Source organism: Vulpes vulpes, chromosome 12 (assembly GCF_048418805.1).
Source record: "Vulpes vulpes isolate BD-2025 chromosome 12, VulVul3, whole genome shotgun sequence".
NCBI lineage: Eukaryota > Metazoa > Chordata > Mammalia > Carnivora > Canidae > Vulpes > Vulpes vulpes.
Window position 1 is genome coordinate 96045672 of NC_132791.1, and position 19219 is coordinate 96064890.

Consider the following 19219-nt stretch of genomic DNA (forward strand, 5'->3'; position numbering starts at 1 on the left):
ACAGGGGGTGTGCAGGTGGCCTTTACTCCTTCAAGGACAGGTGTACGCAGAGGCCCACGGAAATCACGTCCGGGCTGTGCAAACACCCAGACCGCAGGTAAGGGGCAAACAAGGACAGCCCAGCCACCCCCCCACACCCCGGAGCGGGGGAGGTTGAGGAGCAGGCGAAGGCCCGGGCGCCCGCGAGGATGCGCGTCCACGGCTGGCAGCGAGTCCCGAGGTCGGCGGCCGCGCGCAGGGCCAGGACCTTCGCGCAGGAGGAGGCGGGGGCGCGGGCAGGTGCGGGGGCTCGGGGCGCGGGCAGGTGCGGGGCTCAGGGCGCGGGGGTTCCGGGGCGCGGGGGCGCGGGCAGGTGCGGGGGCGCGGGGGCTCGGGGGCGCGGGCAGGTGCGCGGCTCAGGGCGCGTCCGGGGGGCGCCCGAAGCGCAGCGTGTAGTTGGCGCCCGCGTTGTTGTCCCAGAACTCGCCCTGGGCGCAGCGGAAGCGCACGGCGAAGTGCACGGCGGCGCCCGGCGCGGCGTCCCCGGCCTCGGGCTGCAGGCAGGGCGGGAGGCTCAGCGAGAAGTGGAAGCGCTCGGCGCCCGGCTCCCGCTCCGGCCCCGGCCCCGGCCCCGGCCCCCGCTCCGGCTCGGCGGGCTCGGGCTGCAGCTCGGCCGGCACGTCGAGGAAGGAGCGCCACTCGGTGAAGGTGTAGCGCACCGCCACGGCCCGCGGCCCCGGGCAGCCCAGCACGCGGCCCGAGCCCGTCACCGCCGCGCCCCCGGCCGCCGGGCACTGCACAAGCTCCAGGCACACGCGCTGCCGCCGCAGGCGCTCGGCCGCCGCGCCCGGCCCGGGGAGCTGGAAGAGCGGCCGCAGGCGGGGGCGCGGCGCCGGGGCCGGGGCCGGGGCCGGGGCCGGGGCGCGCGGGGGGCCGCCGAGGCGCAGCAGCACGGCGGGCGGCACCCGCGGCTCGTCGGCCTCGCTGAAGCGCCGCACGCTGGCCAGGCTCAGCCCCAGCGCGTCGGCGAACTGCACCCGCTTCGTGCACTTGGCGCAGCAGCCGCCCTCGGCGCCCGGGCCCGGCCGCGCCCCCCGCAGCAGCGCCGCCTGCAGGAGCCGGGCCGCGGGCACGGACGCCGGGCGCGGGCCGCCGCGGGCCTCCGGGGGCTCCTCCCGCTGCCGGGCCGCCGCGTCCTCCTCGGCGGGGGGCTCCATGCGGCCGTCGGGCCCGGCCCGGCCCCGGAGCCTCGGGTTTTAGCGGCGGCCGCCGGGCCCGGGCGGGAGGGCAGGAGGGGGCGCGGACGCGGGGCCGGCTTCGCGGCTGAGCCTGCCCGCGGCGGGGGAGGGCCCGGGGCGGGGAGCGCGGACGGCGGGACACCGGCGGCGGGGCGGGCGGGCCTCCCTCCTCCTCCCTCCTCCTCCCTCCTCCTCCCGCCCGGCGCCGGTCCTGGTCCCGCTCCCGGTCCCGGTCCCGGCGGGCGCAGCGCAGTCGCCTCCTCCAGGAAGCCCCCCGGGGCCGGCGCGCGGCTAGGGAAGCCCGCGGGAGGCGGAGCGCTCCCTCCCGCCTGCGCTCGCGGACCTCGGGGCGCCCGGGCCCCGACCTCGCCGCCGCGCGTTCCCCTGGGTGCCCGGGGGGCCGCGCCCCGAGCCGCCGGAGGCCATTAGCGCGGGCCCCGGGCGCACGGCCCCGCCCCTCCCCCGGCCCCGCCCGCCGCGCTGGGGGCCCAGGCCCGGGCCCGGGACCGACTCCGCGCGCCCCGCCCCCCCCCGACCGACCCCGCCCCCCGGGACCGACCCCGCGCGCCCCGCCCCCCCCGGGACCGACCCCGCCCCCCCGGGACCGCCGCCCCGCCCCTCCCCCCACCTCGCGGGGCCCTAGCACGGCGGCTGCGGCTGCGGCGGTGGGCGGGGGGCGCGGCCCCGGGCGTTGCAGGCCGACTTGGCCGCGTGGCCGCTGGTGGCCCCGGGCTGCCGCGGGTCAGCGTCCCCGAGGGGCTGGGGCCGTCCCGGGCCTCCGTGCTCCCGAAGGTGTGAGGCGGGCAGAGCCAGGGCTCCGGGGAGGGAGCGGGCCTGCGGGGCCCCGGGGCGTCGGGGACGCTGACCTGACCTCGCGCGGTCTCCGGGGGGGGGGGGGGGGGGGGCGGGGGGTCTGGCCGGGAGGGCCCGCGAGCAGCCGAGCCGCGGCCAGGACTGAAGGCGGCAGGTGCGGCCGACCTGGAGCCTGCGAGGCGCCCCCCATGCGCCTGTGGGCCTTTTGCAGCACGTCCCTGGAGGAGGCGACGTTGCTTTTACATTTCGGTGAACATTTATATATGCTGGAGTTAAACACAAAATTTGCAAACTGTTTGGAGGATAAAGAAGGGTTCTGAAGGGATCTTGAGTTAGTGCTCTGGCTACTACCCTCACCGGGGCATGTGCCCACGGCGGGACGGGGACCAAGGAAGGTGAGGGGCCTAAGGACTGGGGCTCAAGGAGGCCTCACTCTCAGGCTCGTGCAGGGCGCAAGGTTGGAGCGTTGAGGATGCAGGGGTAGGAAGGGGCCGGCCGCTCGGGGCCTTGAGGATTGAGAAATCGCTGAAGGATTTTGAATCATAGGTGTGACTAACCAGATTTTAAGTTTTGAAAGCTCGTTCTGGAAGCAGAATGAAGAGCAGGTTGTGGGGGATGGAGGCACTGTGGGTGTGACTCTTAGGAGACCATCACAGCCTTTCAAATGAAAGGTGATCATACTTAGGTCAAGAGGAATGAATGGTGACGTGGTGGGTGGACATATCTGAGAGCTATTTAGGGGTGAAGCCAGCATCCTGTGCTTATGGACCCATATAGCGGGCGGGGGGAGGGGAGATGCCTTGAGGATTTAGAAGTGAGCAGTTACCAGAGGCAGTAGGGTTCCCTGGGGCAGGGACCATCAAGAGAAGGAATAGAGGGATGGCAAGATCATGAATCCCATTTGGGGCACTTTTTAAAAAGATTTTATTTATTCATGAGACACACAGAGAGAGAGAGAGGCAGGCTCCCTGCTGGGAGCCCCGTGGGGATTCGATCCTTGGACCCCGGGGTCACGACCTGAGCCAAAGGGAGATGCTCAACCGCTGAGAGCCGCCGAGGTGCCCCTGGGGCATTTTGAGCTTAGTAGATTCTCTGGTTCTTTCTGACACCAATTCTCTGACACCAACAGTTGAAGTCTGTTTGCAACTACCTGGGTGTAGCATCAGATACTGCAGGTTAAAGGGCTCACTCCTGTGGGACTGCCCCCTCTCAGATGCCAGATACAAGTGATGTGCCCAGGCCACCACACTGTGGCCCAGCCAACTACAGATTTGGGGTCCCCACAGTCTGCGCTTTCAGGTTCAGCAGTCCACCAGAATGGCTCATAGGACTCGGGTGAAGGGGATAAGAATATGCTCTCCCAAATATGCTACTTCATCGTAAGGCTTATTTTTCAAAAGCAATTAAAGAGAACAGGCTCGAGATCTCTGTCCTTCCACTTTTTGCCTAAAACAGGGCATAATTTTCCCTTGTAAAAGTAGCATAATAAATATCCACTTATAAACGTGTTTCCCTCTCTTAATCACCAGAAATGACCCTGGAGATGATGCTGACTTAAGTCTGCATAAACTTACATAACCCACATTAACCTGACAATAACCTTTATTGTCCATTCATTTCCCCTGTATATTTTACCTTCCCACGATTACTGCCCCTAGAAGCCCAGGCACGTTTTCCTCTGTCACTTTTCCACAATTTATCACCCTTTGGCAAGGTGGTCTCTTAGCTCCTTGGCCTAACAGCTTTTTGGGTTTTCACTCCTTTCTAGTGAAGCGCCTGTGTGCATTATGAGATAAACCTTTTCTCCTGTTAATCTGTCTTTGTCAGTTTAACCTGCAGGCTCTGGTCACAACCTAACAGGGTAGAGGAAAAGTGTTTCCTCCCCAACACGGGAAAACACTCCACCTGTATTTACCAGCTTATCCATTGTATGAAGGATAGAGCTCAGGACCAGTGAAATGAAACAGATGTGGGGAAGGAGTTCAGAGCATCCAAGCCCTCGCCCCCTCGCCGTGTATCCCCTCCCAGCAATGTGTTCACCAACCTGGAAGCTCTCTGAAGCTTCTTGTTCAAGAGCTTTCCTGGAGCTCAGTCTCCAGCCCCCTCCTCCTCCTCCCTGGGCTATCCTGAGGCCACCTAGAGGCCCTACCCTAAATCATCTCATTAGTGTAAATAGGTGTGATCCAAAGGGGCTTATAAGATAAGGCACTCCCACCCCTTGGGAAATTTCCAGGGTTGTAGGAGTTCCGTGCCAGGACCGGTGAAAAAGCCGTACTACATATTTTTATTACACCACAGAGGATGGACAGATCTCGAGTTGAGAAGAGGACGAGGGCCCAGGACCGAGCTCTCAGCAGCTCTAGCTGGCACAGGCTCTAGCTGGCCCAGGAGAAGGATGAGCCCACAGAGGGACAGAGCATGAGCACTCAGGAAACAGCTCTGTCGCTCAGAAGCCACGGGAAGACTTCAGAAGCGGGAGAGGTAAGCACTCCACTTGGGGCCCACGGGGCCTCTGGGGTACTCCCGCATCTCCTGAAAGATGTGGACACAGTGGGTGGCCTCAGGCCCCAGGCTCCCTTTCTCCTGAGCTTCCACCCAGGACAGGGCCCAGGTCTCCTCCACACAAGGATCTGGATGCCTGAAGTCGATCATTAAATGATGCAAAATAACTATTTTTTTAAATGAAACTTTTAAAAGTTTAAATGAAACTTTTAAAAAAGATTTTATTTATTTGAGACAGAGAGTACAAGGGTAGGGGACAGGGTGGGAGGGGAAGAGGGAGAACAGAGATGAGCAGGAAGCCCAATGTGGGCTCCATCCCAGGACCCTGGGACCATGACCTGAGCAGAAGGCGGACACCTAACCGACTGAGCCACCCAGGTGCCTCAGAAAATAACTTTAAAATGTAGGCCACCCCACTGAAATGTGTCTGGTCCAACTTCAAATATCACATGCCTCGGCTGCGAAAATGTTTACTGCAGGCATTGAGAGGCTCCCAGCCTTACCATCTATCCAGGTTACCTGCTGCTCCATGGCACACCCCCCCCCCCGACATAATTGCTTATTAAAATAACCACATTTATTTTCTGCATGAATCCACAAGGTGGGGAGGGCTCCAGTCATGGCAACTGGAAGGCTGGGGCCGGGGTCATCTGATGCTGGGACTCGGAAGATCGGATGCTTGGACTCGGAGGTCCTCAGGCAGCCCTGTGTGACCGCCAGCACAGTGGCCCAGGGCCAGTCTTGTGACCTGTTTGCTTAGAGAGAGGCAGATGCTGCGTGACTTTATGGCCCAGTCTCGGAAGCCTCCCAGTGCCTCTTCTGCTACATTGTCCTCCTCAGAAGTGAGTCATGCATGAATGCCAGTGTGTCCAGAGACAGGAATTAGATCCCACTTGATGGAAGAGTGTCCAAGATATGGCCGGTGTGTTTTAAAACCACCAACCTGTGATAGAACAAGACAAATGAGGGATCCCTGCATGGCGCAGCAGTTTGGCGCCTGCCTTTGGCCCAGGGCGCGATCCTGGAGACCCGGGATCGAGTCCCACATCAGGCTCTCGGTGCATGGAGCCTGCTTCTGTCTCTGCCTCTCTCTCTCTCTCTCTCTCTCTCTCTCTCTCTCTCTGTGACTACCATAAATAAATAAAAATTAAAAAAAAAAGAACAAGACAAATGAGAAAGGACTCAAGAGAATCTAATTTTTTGGATGTGCAGGCTGACAAAGAAGAAAAGAGAGTTGTTCAAACTTGTCACTCAAGGCACGAATTCTTAGTCTTTGAGACTGTGCCTCGCAGTCAACTCTTTTTTTTTTTTTTTCGTAAGATAATACCCTTCCTTGATTGCCAGTGGTTTTCTTTTTTGATGGTTAGACTGTTCGGTAAACAGGCTGATATTATTTACGTAACAGGAAACTGAAGGCGATCAGAGCATACGACCCAAAATATGCCACCTCGGCTTTGGCTTGGTCTGTCTGGGATGCTCTAATGGAAAAGCGTAGCCTGGGTGGCTTACGAGCAGCAGACTGCTCCTCACAGTCCCAGAGGCTATGGAAGTCCCTGATCGAGGCTCCAGCAGATTTGGCTTCTGGTGAGGGCCTGCTTCCCAGACGGCTGCCTTTTCACTGTGTCCTCGTGTGGTTGGAACATGGAGTTCATGCCCCACGTGGAGGCAGCAAGGGGGCTTTCTGGGGTCTCTTCCATGAGGGCACTAATCCCGCTTGTAAGGGCCCCACCCTCATGACCCAATCACCTCCCCCCAAAGCCCCCACCTCCTAGTAGCTCCACACCGGGGTTAGATTTCAACATATGAACTCCGAGGAGACACAAGCGTGCAGACCAGAGCAGGCACATGGATTATTTTATTTTGAGGTGAGGACAACTGAGAATCAGCAAGTATGGGGAAGGGCTCTCTGGCCTCCTCCTTTCTACCAAAAAGCGGGCATAAATTTCCTGCACCAGGAAAAGGAAAACATTCTTATCACCGCAGGCAGAGCTGGCACCAAGATGAGTCTGGACAAACAAACCCACTAAAATAACTCTTAGCTTCCGGTAGCTTCCCCCATGTATTTCTGGGCCACTTTCCCACAGTTTACCCTCCTCAGCCCAGACCCCTTTTTCCTTTGTCCTGCCACATCTCCTCTCCCTGCCCCCCCCACCCTGACTTACTGTTTTTTGTTCAAATGGTGCCTAAGCTCTCAGGCCTACCTGTTTCTTCCGGTCTTCCTTTCTTACAAACAAAGGCCTCCACGTTCACACAACACTACTAACAGGAAGTGAACTTTTTCTGCTTTCCTCTTGCAAGTTCATCTTTTGTCAGTTTAATTCTTAGAATCTAAGTAGAGACATCATCTATAATATGTTACGGTATTTCAAAAAGACGTTTTGAGGTATTTTATTTTTTTTATTTTGTTTTGAAGTATTTTAAAAGAGCAGGAACATTTGAGAACCAGTCCCCCCTAACTCTAGCTTTTTGAAGGAGATTGGGTTGATTAAGGTGAAGTCATGGTGATTTTTCAGGGGCGTAAATGCAGCCATGGAAACTTCCTAGAAAAATGCCTTCCAACTTGAAAGGATCAAATTTTGTAGCACCTTAGGCCACTTTTGTCAGCACCACTGAAATATGGCGATGGAATGAAGCTGTAATAAATTTGAAAAAAGAAATTACCCTGCTCGCCTGGTTCATTTTTCTTTCTTATGTGGGCCGTCTAACGGAGCCAAGGAGCTCGAAGAGGCCTTAGTAGACAACTGACTTGTTTCAAAAGTGGGGAAATAAAGCCACGTGAGATTCGAATGATTTACCTAACCAGAGCCGTGGGCCGCGCGTGGAGGGGGCGCTGGGTGATCTCTGATAGGCCCCCACTCGCTCTGCACCGTGTGTCAGGAGCTGCTGCCACCATCGCACACCCCCACCCGGCCCACCGGGATGGTGACCGCCACACTATGGACTCTTGGAGTTCTTGAAGGTTCAATGAACCGCTCTAGTTATCCAGGGCCGAGTCCGTTCAGCCAGGATTCAGCCTTCATGAGTGGGCCCGGCACAGCCCCCTCTGGGATCCACTGGAGACAAGTCATGTTGCTTTGGGCTTTTTTTTTTTTTTTTAAGATTTATTTATTCATGAGAGACAGAGAGACTGAGACACAGGCAGAGGGAGAAGCAGGATCCATGCAGGGAGCCTGGCGTGGGACTCGATCCCGGGACTCTGGGGTCACGTCCTGGGCTGAAGGCGATGCTAAACCACTGAGCCACCTGGGCTGCCCTGCTTTTGGCTTTAAAAAACAACAACAACAAAACAACAAAAAACAGAAACAAATAAAAACAAGGGACGCTTGGGTGGCTCAGGGTGAGCGTCTGCCTTTGGTTCAGGGCATGATGCCGGGGTCCAGGATCGAGTCCCACATCAGGCTCCCTGCATGGAGCCGGCTTCTCCCTCTGCCTGTGTCTCTGCCTCTCTCTCTCTCTTTCTCTCTCTCTCTCTCTGTCTCTCATGAATAAATAGATAAAATCTTAAAGAAATAAAATAAAGAGCCCACTAGGATCGAGTTGACTTCCTATCTATTAACACTTGAAGTTTCAGTGACCTTCTTATTCTCGTATCAATGTTCTGTCCTGTTTAAGGCATTTTGCTTACATTTAGTAACTTTTCTCACTTGGCTTTGGATGGCTGCAAACACCAATCATGATCACAAGCATAAATAAATACAAAAACTGAAGTTCTTGGTCTAAGTGACACAATTCTGAGTAAGCCTACGAAACTTTAGGGTTGATACCAACCCACTCCTTCTGCGTGGCTCCATGGAGCTTCATCAGCTTCTAGAAGGAAGCCCCTCATTTGCCCTCTCAACATTCTCGTCCAGAGGCTGCCTGCTTTCTTCCTCTGCGTGGCAGGCAACACAGGAAGGTTTGGGAAACAACTGGGTTTGACATCTTTCCTTGAAGGGAGGAGGGAAGGAACCCACATTTCTTGCCTTCTCACTACGTGACTGAGACTTGGTCTCCTAATAGGGCGTGTGACAGCCTGCGAGGGAGTGTGGTGGGCACGTGGCTGGCCAGCACCCCCCACCCCTCTTCCTCCTTTCTGCCAGGTGTCCTGCCTCTCCCACACACACCTTTCCCCTACTCCTCTCCACAGTAGGCATCCGTCTGATCTCGGAGGAACCCCCATCCAGCCCACGACTGGTTGAGGAATGTGCGAGTGACCCGGCCAGTAAGACGTGAGGGAGAAGTCAGAGGAAGCTTCCAAGGGATGTTTGCCTTTTCCCAAGAGAGAGCAGGAGATGATGAGGAATCGCTTAGTCCCCGGACCCACGATAATCACAACTACCTCACGACAGAGGTGAGGTGCAAACTGAGCGTGGGAGATGGGAGGTTGACATGGTTCTGTGGCGGAGTTGCTCAGTTGACACTTCTCAGTGGGAAGGCTATGGGCATTGTGAGCAGGGCAAGTGTTTGCTGCAACCATCTGCAGCAAACATTTTTTTTTAAATGATAGTCACACACACACAGAGAGAGAGAGAGAGGCAGAGACATAGGCAGAGGGAGAAGCAGGCTCCATGCACCGGGAGCCCGTTGTGGGATTCGATCCCGGGTCTCCAGGACCGTGCCCTGGACCAAAGGCAGGCGCTAAACCGCTGCGCCACCCAGGGATCCCTGCAGCAAACATTTTAAGATCTTTAACATCCATGAACCCTATGCTCAAAATGCCAGTAGCTGCTCCAGAAATGGGACAATAAAAAAATCCATACTCTTGTTTCCAAACCCCCTTCCGCCTCCGAGAACCATGAGACCCTGTCTTTGGACCTCTTACCACACAGCATTTTGATTTAAGCCAATTTAATTGAGCTTTCTGTTGGTTGCAGCCCAGGGTCTCCTAACAGGAAGGCATTATTATAATAATTTTGAAAGAGAGAATAAATGGAGCCTCAAAGGGGTCAAGGAATGTGCCCAAGGATATCAACGAGCCGGTGGCAGAGCCAGCATTTGGCTCCAGATCCGACTTCAGAGCTTGGCTGCTTCCTCCCTCTCTGCTTTCTCTCCAGTCATCTGGAAGTTGTGCTGAAGTTGACTCTTCTGCTTTCTCCCGCCCATCCGTTTCCTCCAAAAGAACAAATGTGGTTAGTTTGTTCAGTGAAAAAATATGAACAAATGAACAAAAAAAGGACAAAAGTTTTATGTGAAAAAAATATATCCAGGGGATCCCTGGGTGGCTCAGCGGTTCGGCACCTACCTTTAGCCCAGGGTGTGATCCTGGGGTCGCGGGATCAAGTCCCACATCGGGCTCCCTGCATGGAGCCTGCTTCTCCCTCTGCCTGTGTCTCTGCCTCTCTCTCTCTCTCTCTCTCTCTCTCTCTATCATAAATAAATAAATCTTTAAAAAAATATGCAAAACATATATCTGTTTGTTTATGGATGATGTTTTTCCGGAAAAATCCTGCTGCAGGGGTTGCCTCTGGGGAGTGAAGCTAAAGGACTGGGACAGGAGGTGGGAGGAAAACACTTTTATTGCAGATCCTTTTGTACTGTTTGAATCCTTTGTCTTGTGCAAGTATCTTTTTATTAAGTTGTAGATATTTTAAAGCACCTGCAGATAAATTTTGTGTTATGTTTATTTTGCCATAATCTTAAAAATATAAAGCATTCGTAGGATTAATATTTAAAAATTGAGTTCATTATAACACTTGACTCTTCCCTCTCGTTGGCTACCTTTGGCTGCCTGCTCTTACTCCTCCACCCATTCTTCCTTTTGTTATAGTGGGGCCGTCTTGTCCTTTTCCTATCCCCGTGAGTCATCTAGCATGACCTCCTCCAGTCCCTTGGCACAGCCCTGATGGAGGAGTCTTACCCGCTCTCTGCTTTGACACCATCCACATCCGTCTCCCAAGTATAGTCCAAACTCCTTACCCAGAAATAATCCGACTCCAACCACTTTTGCATCCCCTCTTCTCTATTCACCTTAATGAGTTATTTTCTGTGGAATTCTTCTAGGGGCTCCCTGGGCTGATGTGAGCTGAGACAACAGGGCTCTGTGCCTTCTGCTCCAAATCTAGCTGAGAAACTGTACCTTTACGTATTTTACATTATTGAGATTCCCCAACATATTGTTTGAGGAAAGGACTCCACAGCAAAACAATGTCATCATCATCATCACCATCACCATGATCATCATCACCAGCACCATTATCATCATCATCACCATCACCCTTATCATCACCATGATCATCATCATCACCATCACCACCATTATCACCATCACATTTGAAAACTAGTGCTCTTCTAAAATTTCTTCCCTTAAAAGTGCTATTGCAGGGCACCTGGATGGCTCAGTCAGTTAAGTGTCTGCCATCAGCTCAGGTCATGATCTCAGGTCCTGGGATCCAATCCTGTGTTGGGGGGGGGGGGTCCCTGCTCAGCAGGAAGCCTACTTCTCCCTCTCCCTCTGCCCCTCCCCCTGCTTGTGCTCTCTCACATGCTCTCTGTCTCTCAAATAAATAAATAAAATCTTAAAAAAGAAAAAAGTGCCTTTGCTCTTCTCATTGCCTGGAACATCCTGCCCCCACCTCCACTTTTTGAAATGACCTGTTTTTTTTTTTTTAATTTATTTATTCATGAGAGTCAGAGAGAGAGAGAGGCAGAGACACAAGCAGAGGGAGAAGCAGGTTTCCTGCTGAGCAGGGACCTCCCTCCATGCAGGGAGCCCGACGTCGGACTCGATCCTGGGTCTCCAGGATCATGCTCTGGGCCGAAGGCAGTGGCGCTAAACCACTGGGCCACTGGGGCTGCCCATGACCTGGTCTTTAAGGCAATGTCCAAATTTTACTTCCTTTGTGACATTTTTTTGGATCAACCTAGTCAGTAATGGTGACTTTGGCTCTGAGACAGATTTACAGTGAAGCTTCTGAAGCTTAAGTGTTCCTTGACCCCCTCCTGATGTATTCACAGTTGTGCATTCATAAAAATTTTTTGAAATTATTCTTATTACTATTGTATATGTTTTTATTGGAGTTCAATTTGCCAACATATAGCATAAATTCGCAGGGGTATGGAATTTTAACCACAGTTAATTAAGACCATTTGTGTGAGGTGGTGTTGGAATGTCCAGTAGCACTTTGGGATCCAGATGAGGGGTGAACAAGTTGGGGACACATCTTCCAATTTAATGGAGTATGTTTAGGTGGTGGGTGTGCAATGACTTGCATGTCTATGTGAGGTATTATTACTAGACGTCTGCCGTCAGCATGGCTTCCAGGATGTCTCCGTGGCCCACCCTGCACTGAGCCAGTGGTGTGCTACGAGGCCAGCACCCACAGCACCACAGCTCCCGCATAACTCCCAGGAGTCCTGCTTCCTGATGTTCAGGCTATAGGGAGAAGGAGAAAACTTTTCTTCTAAATTACTAGGTTCTGCACTTGGGGCTCTGGGAAATTAAGCTGACAAAAGATGGATTAATAGGAGAAAAGAAATGTGCAGCACTAATTCACGGGGGAGAAACTCAGTGATGAGTAACTCACAGGGACGGTCAGTGGTTAGAACTTGGACTTAACATCCTCTTATCTTCGTTCTTAACAAAGAGCAAAAAGAGAAGTGACAAGACAAAGGAAAAGGGATAAACCCCCCCTTTTTTAAAAAAAAGATTTTATTTATTTATTCATGACAGGCACAGAGAGAGAGGCAGGCTCCCTGCGGGGAGGCCGATGCAGGACTTGATCCTGAGTCTCCAGGATCACGTCCTGAGCCAAAGGCAGACGCTCAACTGCTGATCCACCCGGGTGTCCCAGGGATAAACCCTTTTAGAGGTGGCAAACGCCGGAAGGTAAATGTACAGGGAAAACCAGCAGAAAATAGTGTTGCTATAGTAAGGTTAGTTATATAGATTCCTCCGTTGCTGTCTGAGCTGATGTGAATCTAGAGTCATCTCCAGGGATTGAGAGTCTAAGAGTTGCCTCTTCCTGGTAAGGAGAGGAAAACAGCTTTACAAATAGAAATTTATATGATGCTTCTAGCCAGACAGGGGGAGGGCAGAGAGCCTTTTTCCTTTGTCTACTATTTCTTAATTTTCTTCAGCTCAAAATAATCCTCATGCCAAAGTGGCAGATTTTGTGGTTGCGTATTGTGATGTGCTCCAGTTCTATGTAATCTCTTATCCTGGAGTGTGGGTAGAGCCCAGGGCCCCTTCCTACTGAATAGTGATAGGACGCCACTTCCATGCTAGGCCTTCTGTTGACACTCTCTGGCTCTCTCTCTTAACTGACATTCTCCAGAAGCCAGATGCCATGTTGTGAAATGTTCTGAAGAAAGAGGCTCATGTGGAAAGGAAGATTTTTCTTTTAGGGTAATTATGTGAAATAGAGTTTATTAGCTTCCTGCACTTGCAAGTGCAAACCCATAATACATCTTTTACAACTGCCATGTGAAAGAAACATGATGGAGGTTTTCCAAAATTTCCCTCTCCACCACCCTGTAATGAAGGGTAATTGGAAGAGACGCAGCCGGGGACAACGGGCCCCTGACCTAAGAGGAAACCACCCTTAAAAGGATTTTACGTGACTGTGGAAGGAGCCCTCCACCCTTCCCCATGGGACAGGTGGATGACAAAAACCTGATTGGGGGACAGGCTTATGGAGGGTTAATTGGATTAAGAGAGCCCACCAACAAAGCCATAAAAACCCCTAGACTTAAAAACTCCAATGGAGACCCTCTCGCATCCCCTCCCTCTTCGGGAGCTTTGTAACTATCACTCAATAAACTTTGCTTTGCTGCCCACCACTCTTGGTCTTGTCCACCTCTTCATTCTTGGAAGCAGTGTGACGAAGAACCACGGACACTGAAGGGAAAACCCTATAATACTTGCAATTATAAGTTTCAGCCCCATGTAACTGGGATCTGTCCTCCCACCCTTTTACTGGTTCTGTTTTTATTTAAAATTTTTATATTTTGCTTCTCATGAGTTTCTTGCACAATTTTGATTTTTAAAATATTGAAGTAAAATATTTATCTTGATTGCTGAGTTTTTTGGTGCCCCCTTAAATTTTGTGCGCACACCAAATGCCTATCTTATCTCACCTGAGTCCTGACCCTGCTTATTGGAGGTTGTGAAAAGTAACCGGAGGTATATTTCTTTCCTCAGCAGCACTTCCTGACTCCTTAGGTTAAGGTTAAATTTAATATGGTTTGAAAAAAATGCTTAATATATATTTTATATAGCATTTTTATATATATTTTAATAATATATAAATATATGTATATTTAAAATTATTTTCTCAAAACCATATTAAGTTAAACCTTAACCATAAATACATTGCCATATACCTGCTGACACAGACTATCATTGAAAAGTTACCAAAATAAATCGATATAAAGCCTGGTACAGGGGAAGCCAAATGGCAATGACAGGGGGAAGCTTGCCTTAGAAAATGTATTTTTCAAATTTTTTTTTCTTTTTGAGAGAGAGAGAGAGAGAACAACCGTGAGTAGGAGGAGGCGCAGAGGGCGAGGGAGAGAGAGTCCCACACCCAGGGCAGAGCACGGGGCAGAGCTCCATCTCACAACCCTGAGACCATGACCGGAGCCAAAACCCAGTCGGACCCCTAACTGACTGAGCCACCCAGGCACCGGGTGTTTTTCAGTTTTTAAGAGAAAATCTCCTAAGATAAATTGTTTTCCTTTTTTTTTTTTTTTTCTAAAGGAACCCTGGTTAGGACAGGGTTTGGTATTTTCCTTTTATGAGCCATTTGAAACAGCTACTTGTTTTTCTTCCTACACATTCTGACTTATACATATTTTTAGTTTTCCCAATTTTATTTTATTTTAAATTTTTATTTATTTATGATAGTCACAGAGAGAGAGAGAGAGGCAGAGACACAGGCAGAGGGAGAAGCAGGCTCCATGCACCGGGAGCCCGACGTGGGATTCGATCCCGGGTCTCCAGGATCACGCCCTGGGCCAAAGGCAGGCGCCAAACCGCTGCGCCACCCAAGGATCCCAAATTGTTTTCCTTAATACAAAAGTGGTACTTACTCGTTAGGGAAAAATTAGAAAATACAGGTAAAGTAGGAAATAGAAAGTATAAACATTCATAATCTCATCCAGCAAGAATCCTGTCAGTATCTTAGTGTTCATCCTTTCCTATCTGCCCCTTGCCACTCCCTCAGACCCAGAGTTTATCGCAGGCTTCTCTGGCTTACTTTTTACCATTTACTGCTCTCGTTGGGTCTGACTTTTTTTTTTTTTTTTAGATTTTATTTACTTATTCATGAGAAACACAGAGAGAGAGGGGCAGAGACACAGGCAGAGAGAGAAGCAGGCTCCATGCAGGGAGCCTGACGTGGGAATCGATCCAGGGACTCCAGGATCAGGCCCTGGGCCGAAGGCAGGCGCTAAACCGCTGATCCACCCAGGGATCCCCTTGTTTCCGAATCTTTTCTCCAATGAGCATATTTCTGCTTGGAGGATAGGGATCGTGTCTAGCTGGTCTTTGCAATTTTCCCGGAGTGTGGGATAGGAGGCTTGATCTGCATAAGTTCCTGGGAGACCATTTCTGCAACTCATTTGCTCTCCCTGAGCTCTTCCTCACCTGTAAAATGGAATAATGTTAGTGCCTACTTAAAGAAGAAAATCCATGCAAATTGCCTTCAGTGATTGTTTTCTGATATGACCTGTTATTGGCATCGTGCATTCAATTCAGCACACATTTATTGCATGCCGATCACATGCCAGACATTCTTCTAGGTGTCAGGGACACAGAGGTCAACAAAACAGTCACAAATATAACGCACATGAGACTTAAACTCTGCAGACCTACAGGATAGACCTGCAATGGATGCTGGGTATATGAGTGATAAGGGCAGCAGCGTGGAAAAACCAAGCCAGGGGTCACACAGCACTTGGACCTACGCCACGGGGAGACACCAACCCATACGCGTTTTGACGTGGGTTTTCTTCCGGATGAGCACACTGTTGTCCTCTTAAGTTTGCACTCAGTTGTGATCAATAGTTGCTGCTCTGTGGAAGTCAGGACAGTAAACAGCAACTCTGGCACTGTGCAGGGCGAGGGGTTGGGAGGTGCTGGCTGGAGGGTGTTTGACCCCTTGTGTCACCAAACAGTGGCTCCTGTCGGAAGTTTGGCTCCCTGCGCTGCTCCAGGTGTTGACCTTGTCTTTGCTCCTTCCCCAAGCCATTTACTGTTGCTTTTAAAAACCGGCTAGAGCCTCAACTGGACTTCACAAAATGGGTGTGCAAACAGATGACACAGCTGTAAGGCAAACATCTGTTTGTAAACAAGCGAAGACCAAATCTATGAGCCCAAGTCTAAAATAAATCAGAGTGGGAGGAACTGTGATCTTTTTTTTTTTAAGGGAAAAAAGAAAACAGAGCGTATCCAACACAGAGATAAATGCAGGGTGTTCTTGATAGAAGATTTTAAATATGTGGAAGTTAATTTATCCCTACGATATTCCTATATCCAAGCATTCACTGATGTTCACGCAAATTTTAAATCTCCCTGTTGTGTATTCATATTGGATAATTTTATTATTCCATTTATCATGATGGTGAAAATGCCTCGGCACAACTTGTTTGCTACCACCTGGTATTTAATTTGTTTTAATACTGCTTGCTTTATATGGGTAAAGCCTAAATTGATTAAAATTGGTAATTTTTCCATTTGCCGAATATAAAATTTTCTGTAAGAGTCACAAAACAAATCCCTGAATTCCACTCTATGATAGTCCGCCTCCCAAATCATCCCCTTGCCCTCTGGTATTTAATGTCCCCACACCCCCAACCTCTCGAACCCGTAACCAGCAGGAGACCACAGCTGTGGCCGTGCCTGACTGCTCAGCTGGGTTATAAAAGCTCCTGAGGGTTCTCCTCAATCTCCTGAATCACTTTCTTTTAGCAAAGCCAGCCTCCATGTGCTGAGAAATTATTTAATTTACAGATATCACATCTAATTTGCCAGAGAACCAATCAGGGCCAGCTGAAACAGCAATTTCTGTGAGCAAGATGGGAAGACTGATTCATCCGTCATCCTTATTTTGATTAATGTTTATTTATTTATTTCCTTTTCTCCAGCCAGCAGATAGAAGTTCAAAAACTTTGAGTTTGGAATGGAGAATATCCCAGGACCCGGATCCCTTGTAAGAATGTACTATTAAAAGCAGATTGAGGATGGACTCCTGCAATGTTCCAGAAGATTCTGGGCCAGGAAGAGTCTACTAGATCTGAAAGAAACTGGCTATAAGCTCACTGCAGAGCTTCAGATCACTAGGCAGGCAGCTCCCCCTGGACCACCGTCCCCACTCGGCAGGTCACATTCCTTTTCTGGGAGGCAAAGTGTGTCCAGCCAGGTCCTGGGAAGCAGATGACAGTCCCCAGGGCAGGTTACCAATGTGCTGTGTGAACAGAGATGAAGAGAATTGTTCAGGGTCTTGGGGTAAGTGGGGCAGCTGTTGGAAGGATTCCAGGGGATGTGTTGCCTACAGAGGCTCAGCAATCACTAAAAGGATTCCAGGGGATGTGTTGCCTACAGAGGCTCAGCAATCACTAAAAGGATGGCTCCAACCCCAGGAGATGGCTCCCCATGACGGTCCACAGTGGTACCCAACGTGAGACCTGCTGAGAAGTAACGGTCGGGAAGATTCTTGCTCATTCACTGAACAAATAGCACGGTACTGGTGCTGGGTGCAGAGGTGAGGAAGCCAAAGTCCTGGGACTGTCAGATATTCTGGAGGGGCTCAGATCATAGTCACATGAGTGTGAGTGATGATACCTGCTAAAAACAAAGGAGGGGAGAGGGGTAAGGAGGATTGGATGAGCAGAAGGTGCCGGGACGGATATGGGGAAGTCAGGGAAGGCACGAAGGTCTGGAAATGGAAGTTCAGTTAATGTGGCTGCTAGGGAGGGACTCCAATCTCCCCAAAATAACATCTGGCTCTCCCTGGGGGTACAGTGGACCCGTAAAGCCCAGCCTCAGCCATCTCTTGCACTGCTGCATCATGGGACCAAGGCCTTTGGACCAAGGCTTTTTCCCCGTCTTCCTAGATTATGCCATTGTAAAAAAAAAAGTCTAAGCGAGCTACCCCCCTTACCCCACTTAAACGATGCTACTCAGGACAGCTTTGTAATGAAGGGGAAATGCCCACAGAGATTCCTCCTATGTCTCTTGAGGAGGGAAGTGGAGAGACGGAAATGCATTTGTTGGAGGGCTGGTTTGGGAGCGAGCAGTTCCACAGGCCTAGTGGTGGACTGGCCATGCCATCTGCCAACATGGTCCCCTTGACCTTGGGGACATCATTACCTCATGGGTCGTACCAAGGTCCATTCCATGTGACTTCCTTCTTCCCTGCCCTTCCTGGTTGTGGCAGGCTTTGGTTTGCCCCCGATCCAGCAGTTACACACTCATGAGGAATCACAGATTCTGAGCTGTGTGGTGTCTCCAGGAGCATCCAACTCCAGAAATCAACTGAAGGGGCCAGGAACTCACGTCCGTTTGCACAGAGACAGGAGTTTTGTCCTGAGGGTCACCCAGGACGAGGGAGGTGGTGAACGTGGATTTTGTTTTTTCTGTTTTGTTATCTTTTTAAAGAACAGCCTTAAAATAGATGAACTTTCGTTAGAAAAGGATGGACAGCTCAGAATCAAGAAGGCTTCTAATCCTTCCCTTTGTGCTACTTCCTACCACTGCCCATACTTGCCTCAGGCCTTTCTAAAAAAGAGATTATAAATTAAATAAAACTATGATGGGAGAAGAAAAACACAGCAAGGTTCTGAGATTGAGGGGAACTAAGTATTATCAGGAAATTTGAATAATAGCATTTTAAACCAGGAGAATAGAAAAAAAAAAAAAGCAAAATATCAGTACTGAAATCTTACTTTTATACAAAAGTACCAGAGTTTAATTACACAAAAGTTGGCCAATACACACGTATAAAAGACCTCCATTTCCAGAAAGTTAGACATATTACAATGTCCTCAGTGATGGTGTAAATATGCAGTTTCTGGGTGTTGCAGCTCTGCATAATGTTTATTTCTCCCAATGGCTTGTAATACTTTGTGAAGGAACCGAACTCGTTTTCCTGGTTTTCTGTGGGGGTCCTGTGAGCCGTTGGTGATAAAGATGTTGGCACAGTACAGAAGACTACGAAGTTTCTTTATGCGAGCACCCTGGGGTTTCACTGGTCACGGGCCTTGATTTTATATTATTTTCTCAGGCTTCAGTTCTTGGGCCATGCAAGTGTTGGGTTCACCCCGTCCACCTCACTCTCAAACACGGCCCTGAGGCCCTGACCTGTCATTGTTACCCTGCCAGTGAAGCCTAGGAAAGAGGGCCTCCTTCCTTGGTACTTCCAGCCGAGCACTGAGCACACATCTCTGAGCTCCTGGGCATTTACTGTGGCCCTCAGCCCCTCCTACTGGGATCCAGCCCAGACTCCTGCATCAGCTGCTTTTTACCACTTGGGTTCTGTCTTTCTCTGTATTTCTGATACCAAGGGTCTGCATTTCATTCTTTTAAACGTAGTTACGTATTAAAAAGAAAGGGAGTTATGTGGGCTTTTTTATCCAACTTAAAACAATCAACTTTATGAATGTAAAGTATAATTTACTAGGAATATGTGTATATTTTATCCAGGATTAATCCTTGTATTTGTAGCAGGAGAGGATTCATAGGCATCATCCTCGTCTCCCATGCTGCTGGA

At 50.9% G+C, this 19219-nt stretch overlaps 1 protein-coding gene and 1 long non-coding RNA gene across 2 annotated transcripts; one reads left to right on the forward strand and one right to left on the reverse strand.

Moving 5' to 3' along the window:
* The first annotated feature begins 3 nt into the window (after positions 1-3).
* On the forward strand, positions 4-18653 carry LOC112911109 (uncharacterized). Its single transcript, XR_011995702.1, has 4 exons — positions 4-97; positions 4329-4511; positions 8659-8862; positions 16596-18653. It is a non-coding gene; the product is annotated as an uncharacterized lncRNA (long non-coding RNA).
* On the reverse strand, positions 281-1330 carry PPP1R3G (protein phosphatase 1 regulatory subunit 3G). Its single transcript, XM_072729208.1, has one exon. It carries the CDS (start codon positions 1194-1196, stop codon positions 396-398), a length of 801 nt encoding a protein of 266 aa, XP_072585309.1. The 5' UTR covers positions 1197-1330; the 3' UTR covers positions 281-395.
* Positions 18654-19219: the final 566 nt, after the last annotated feature.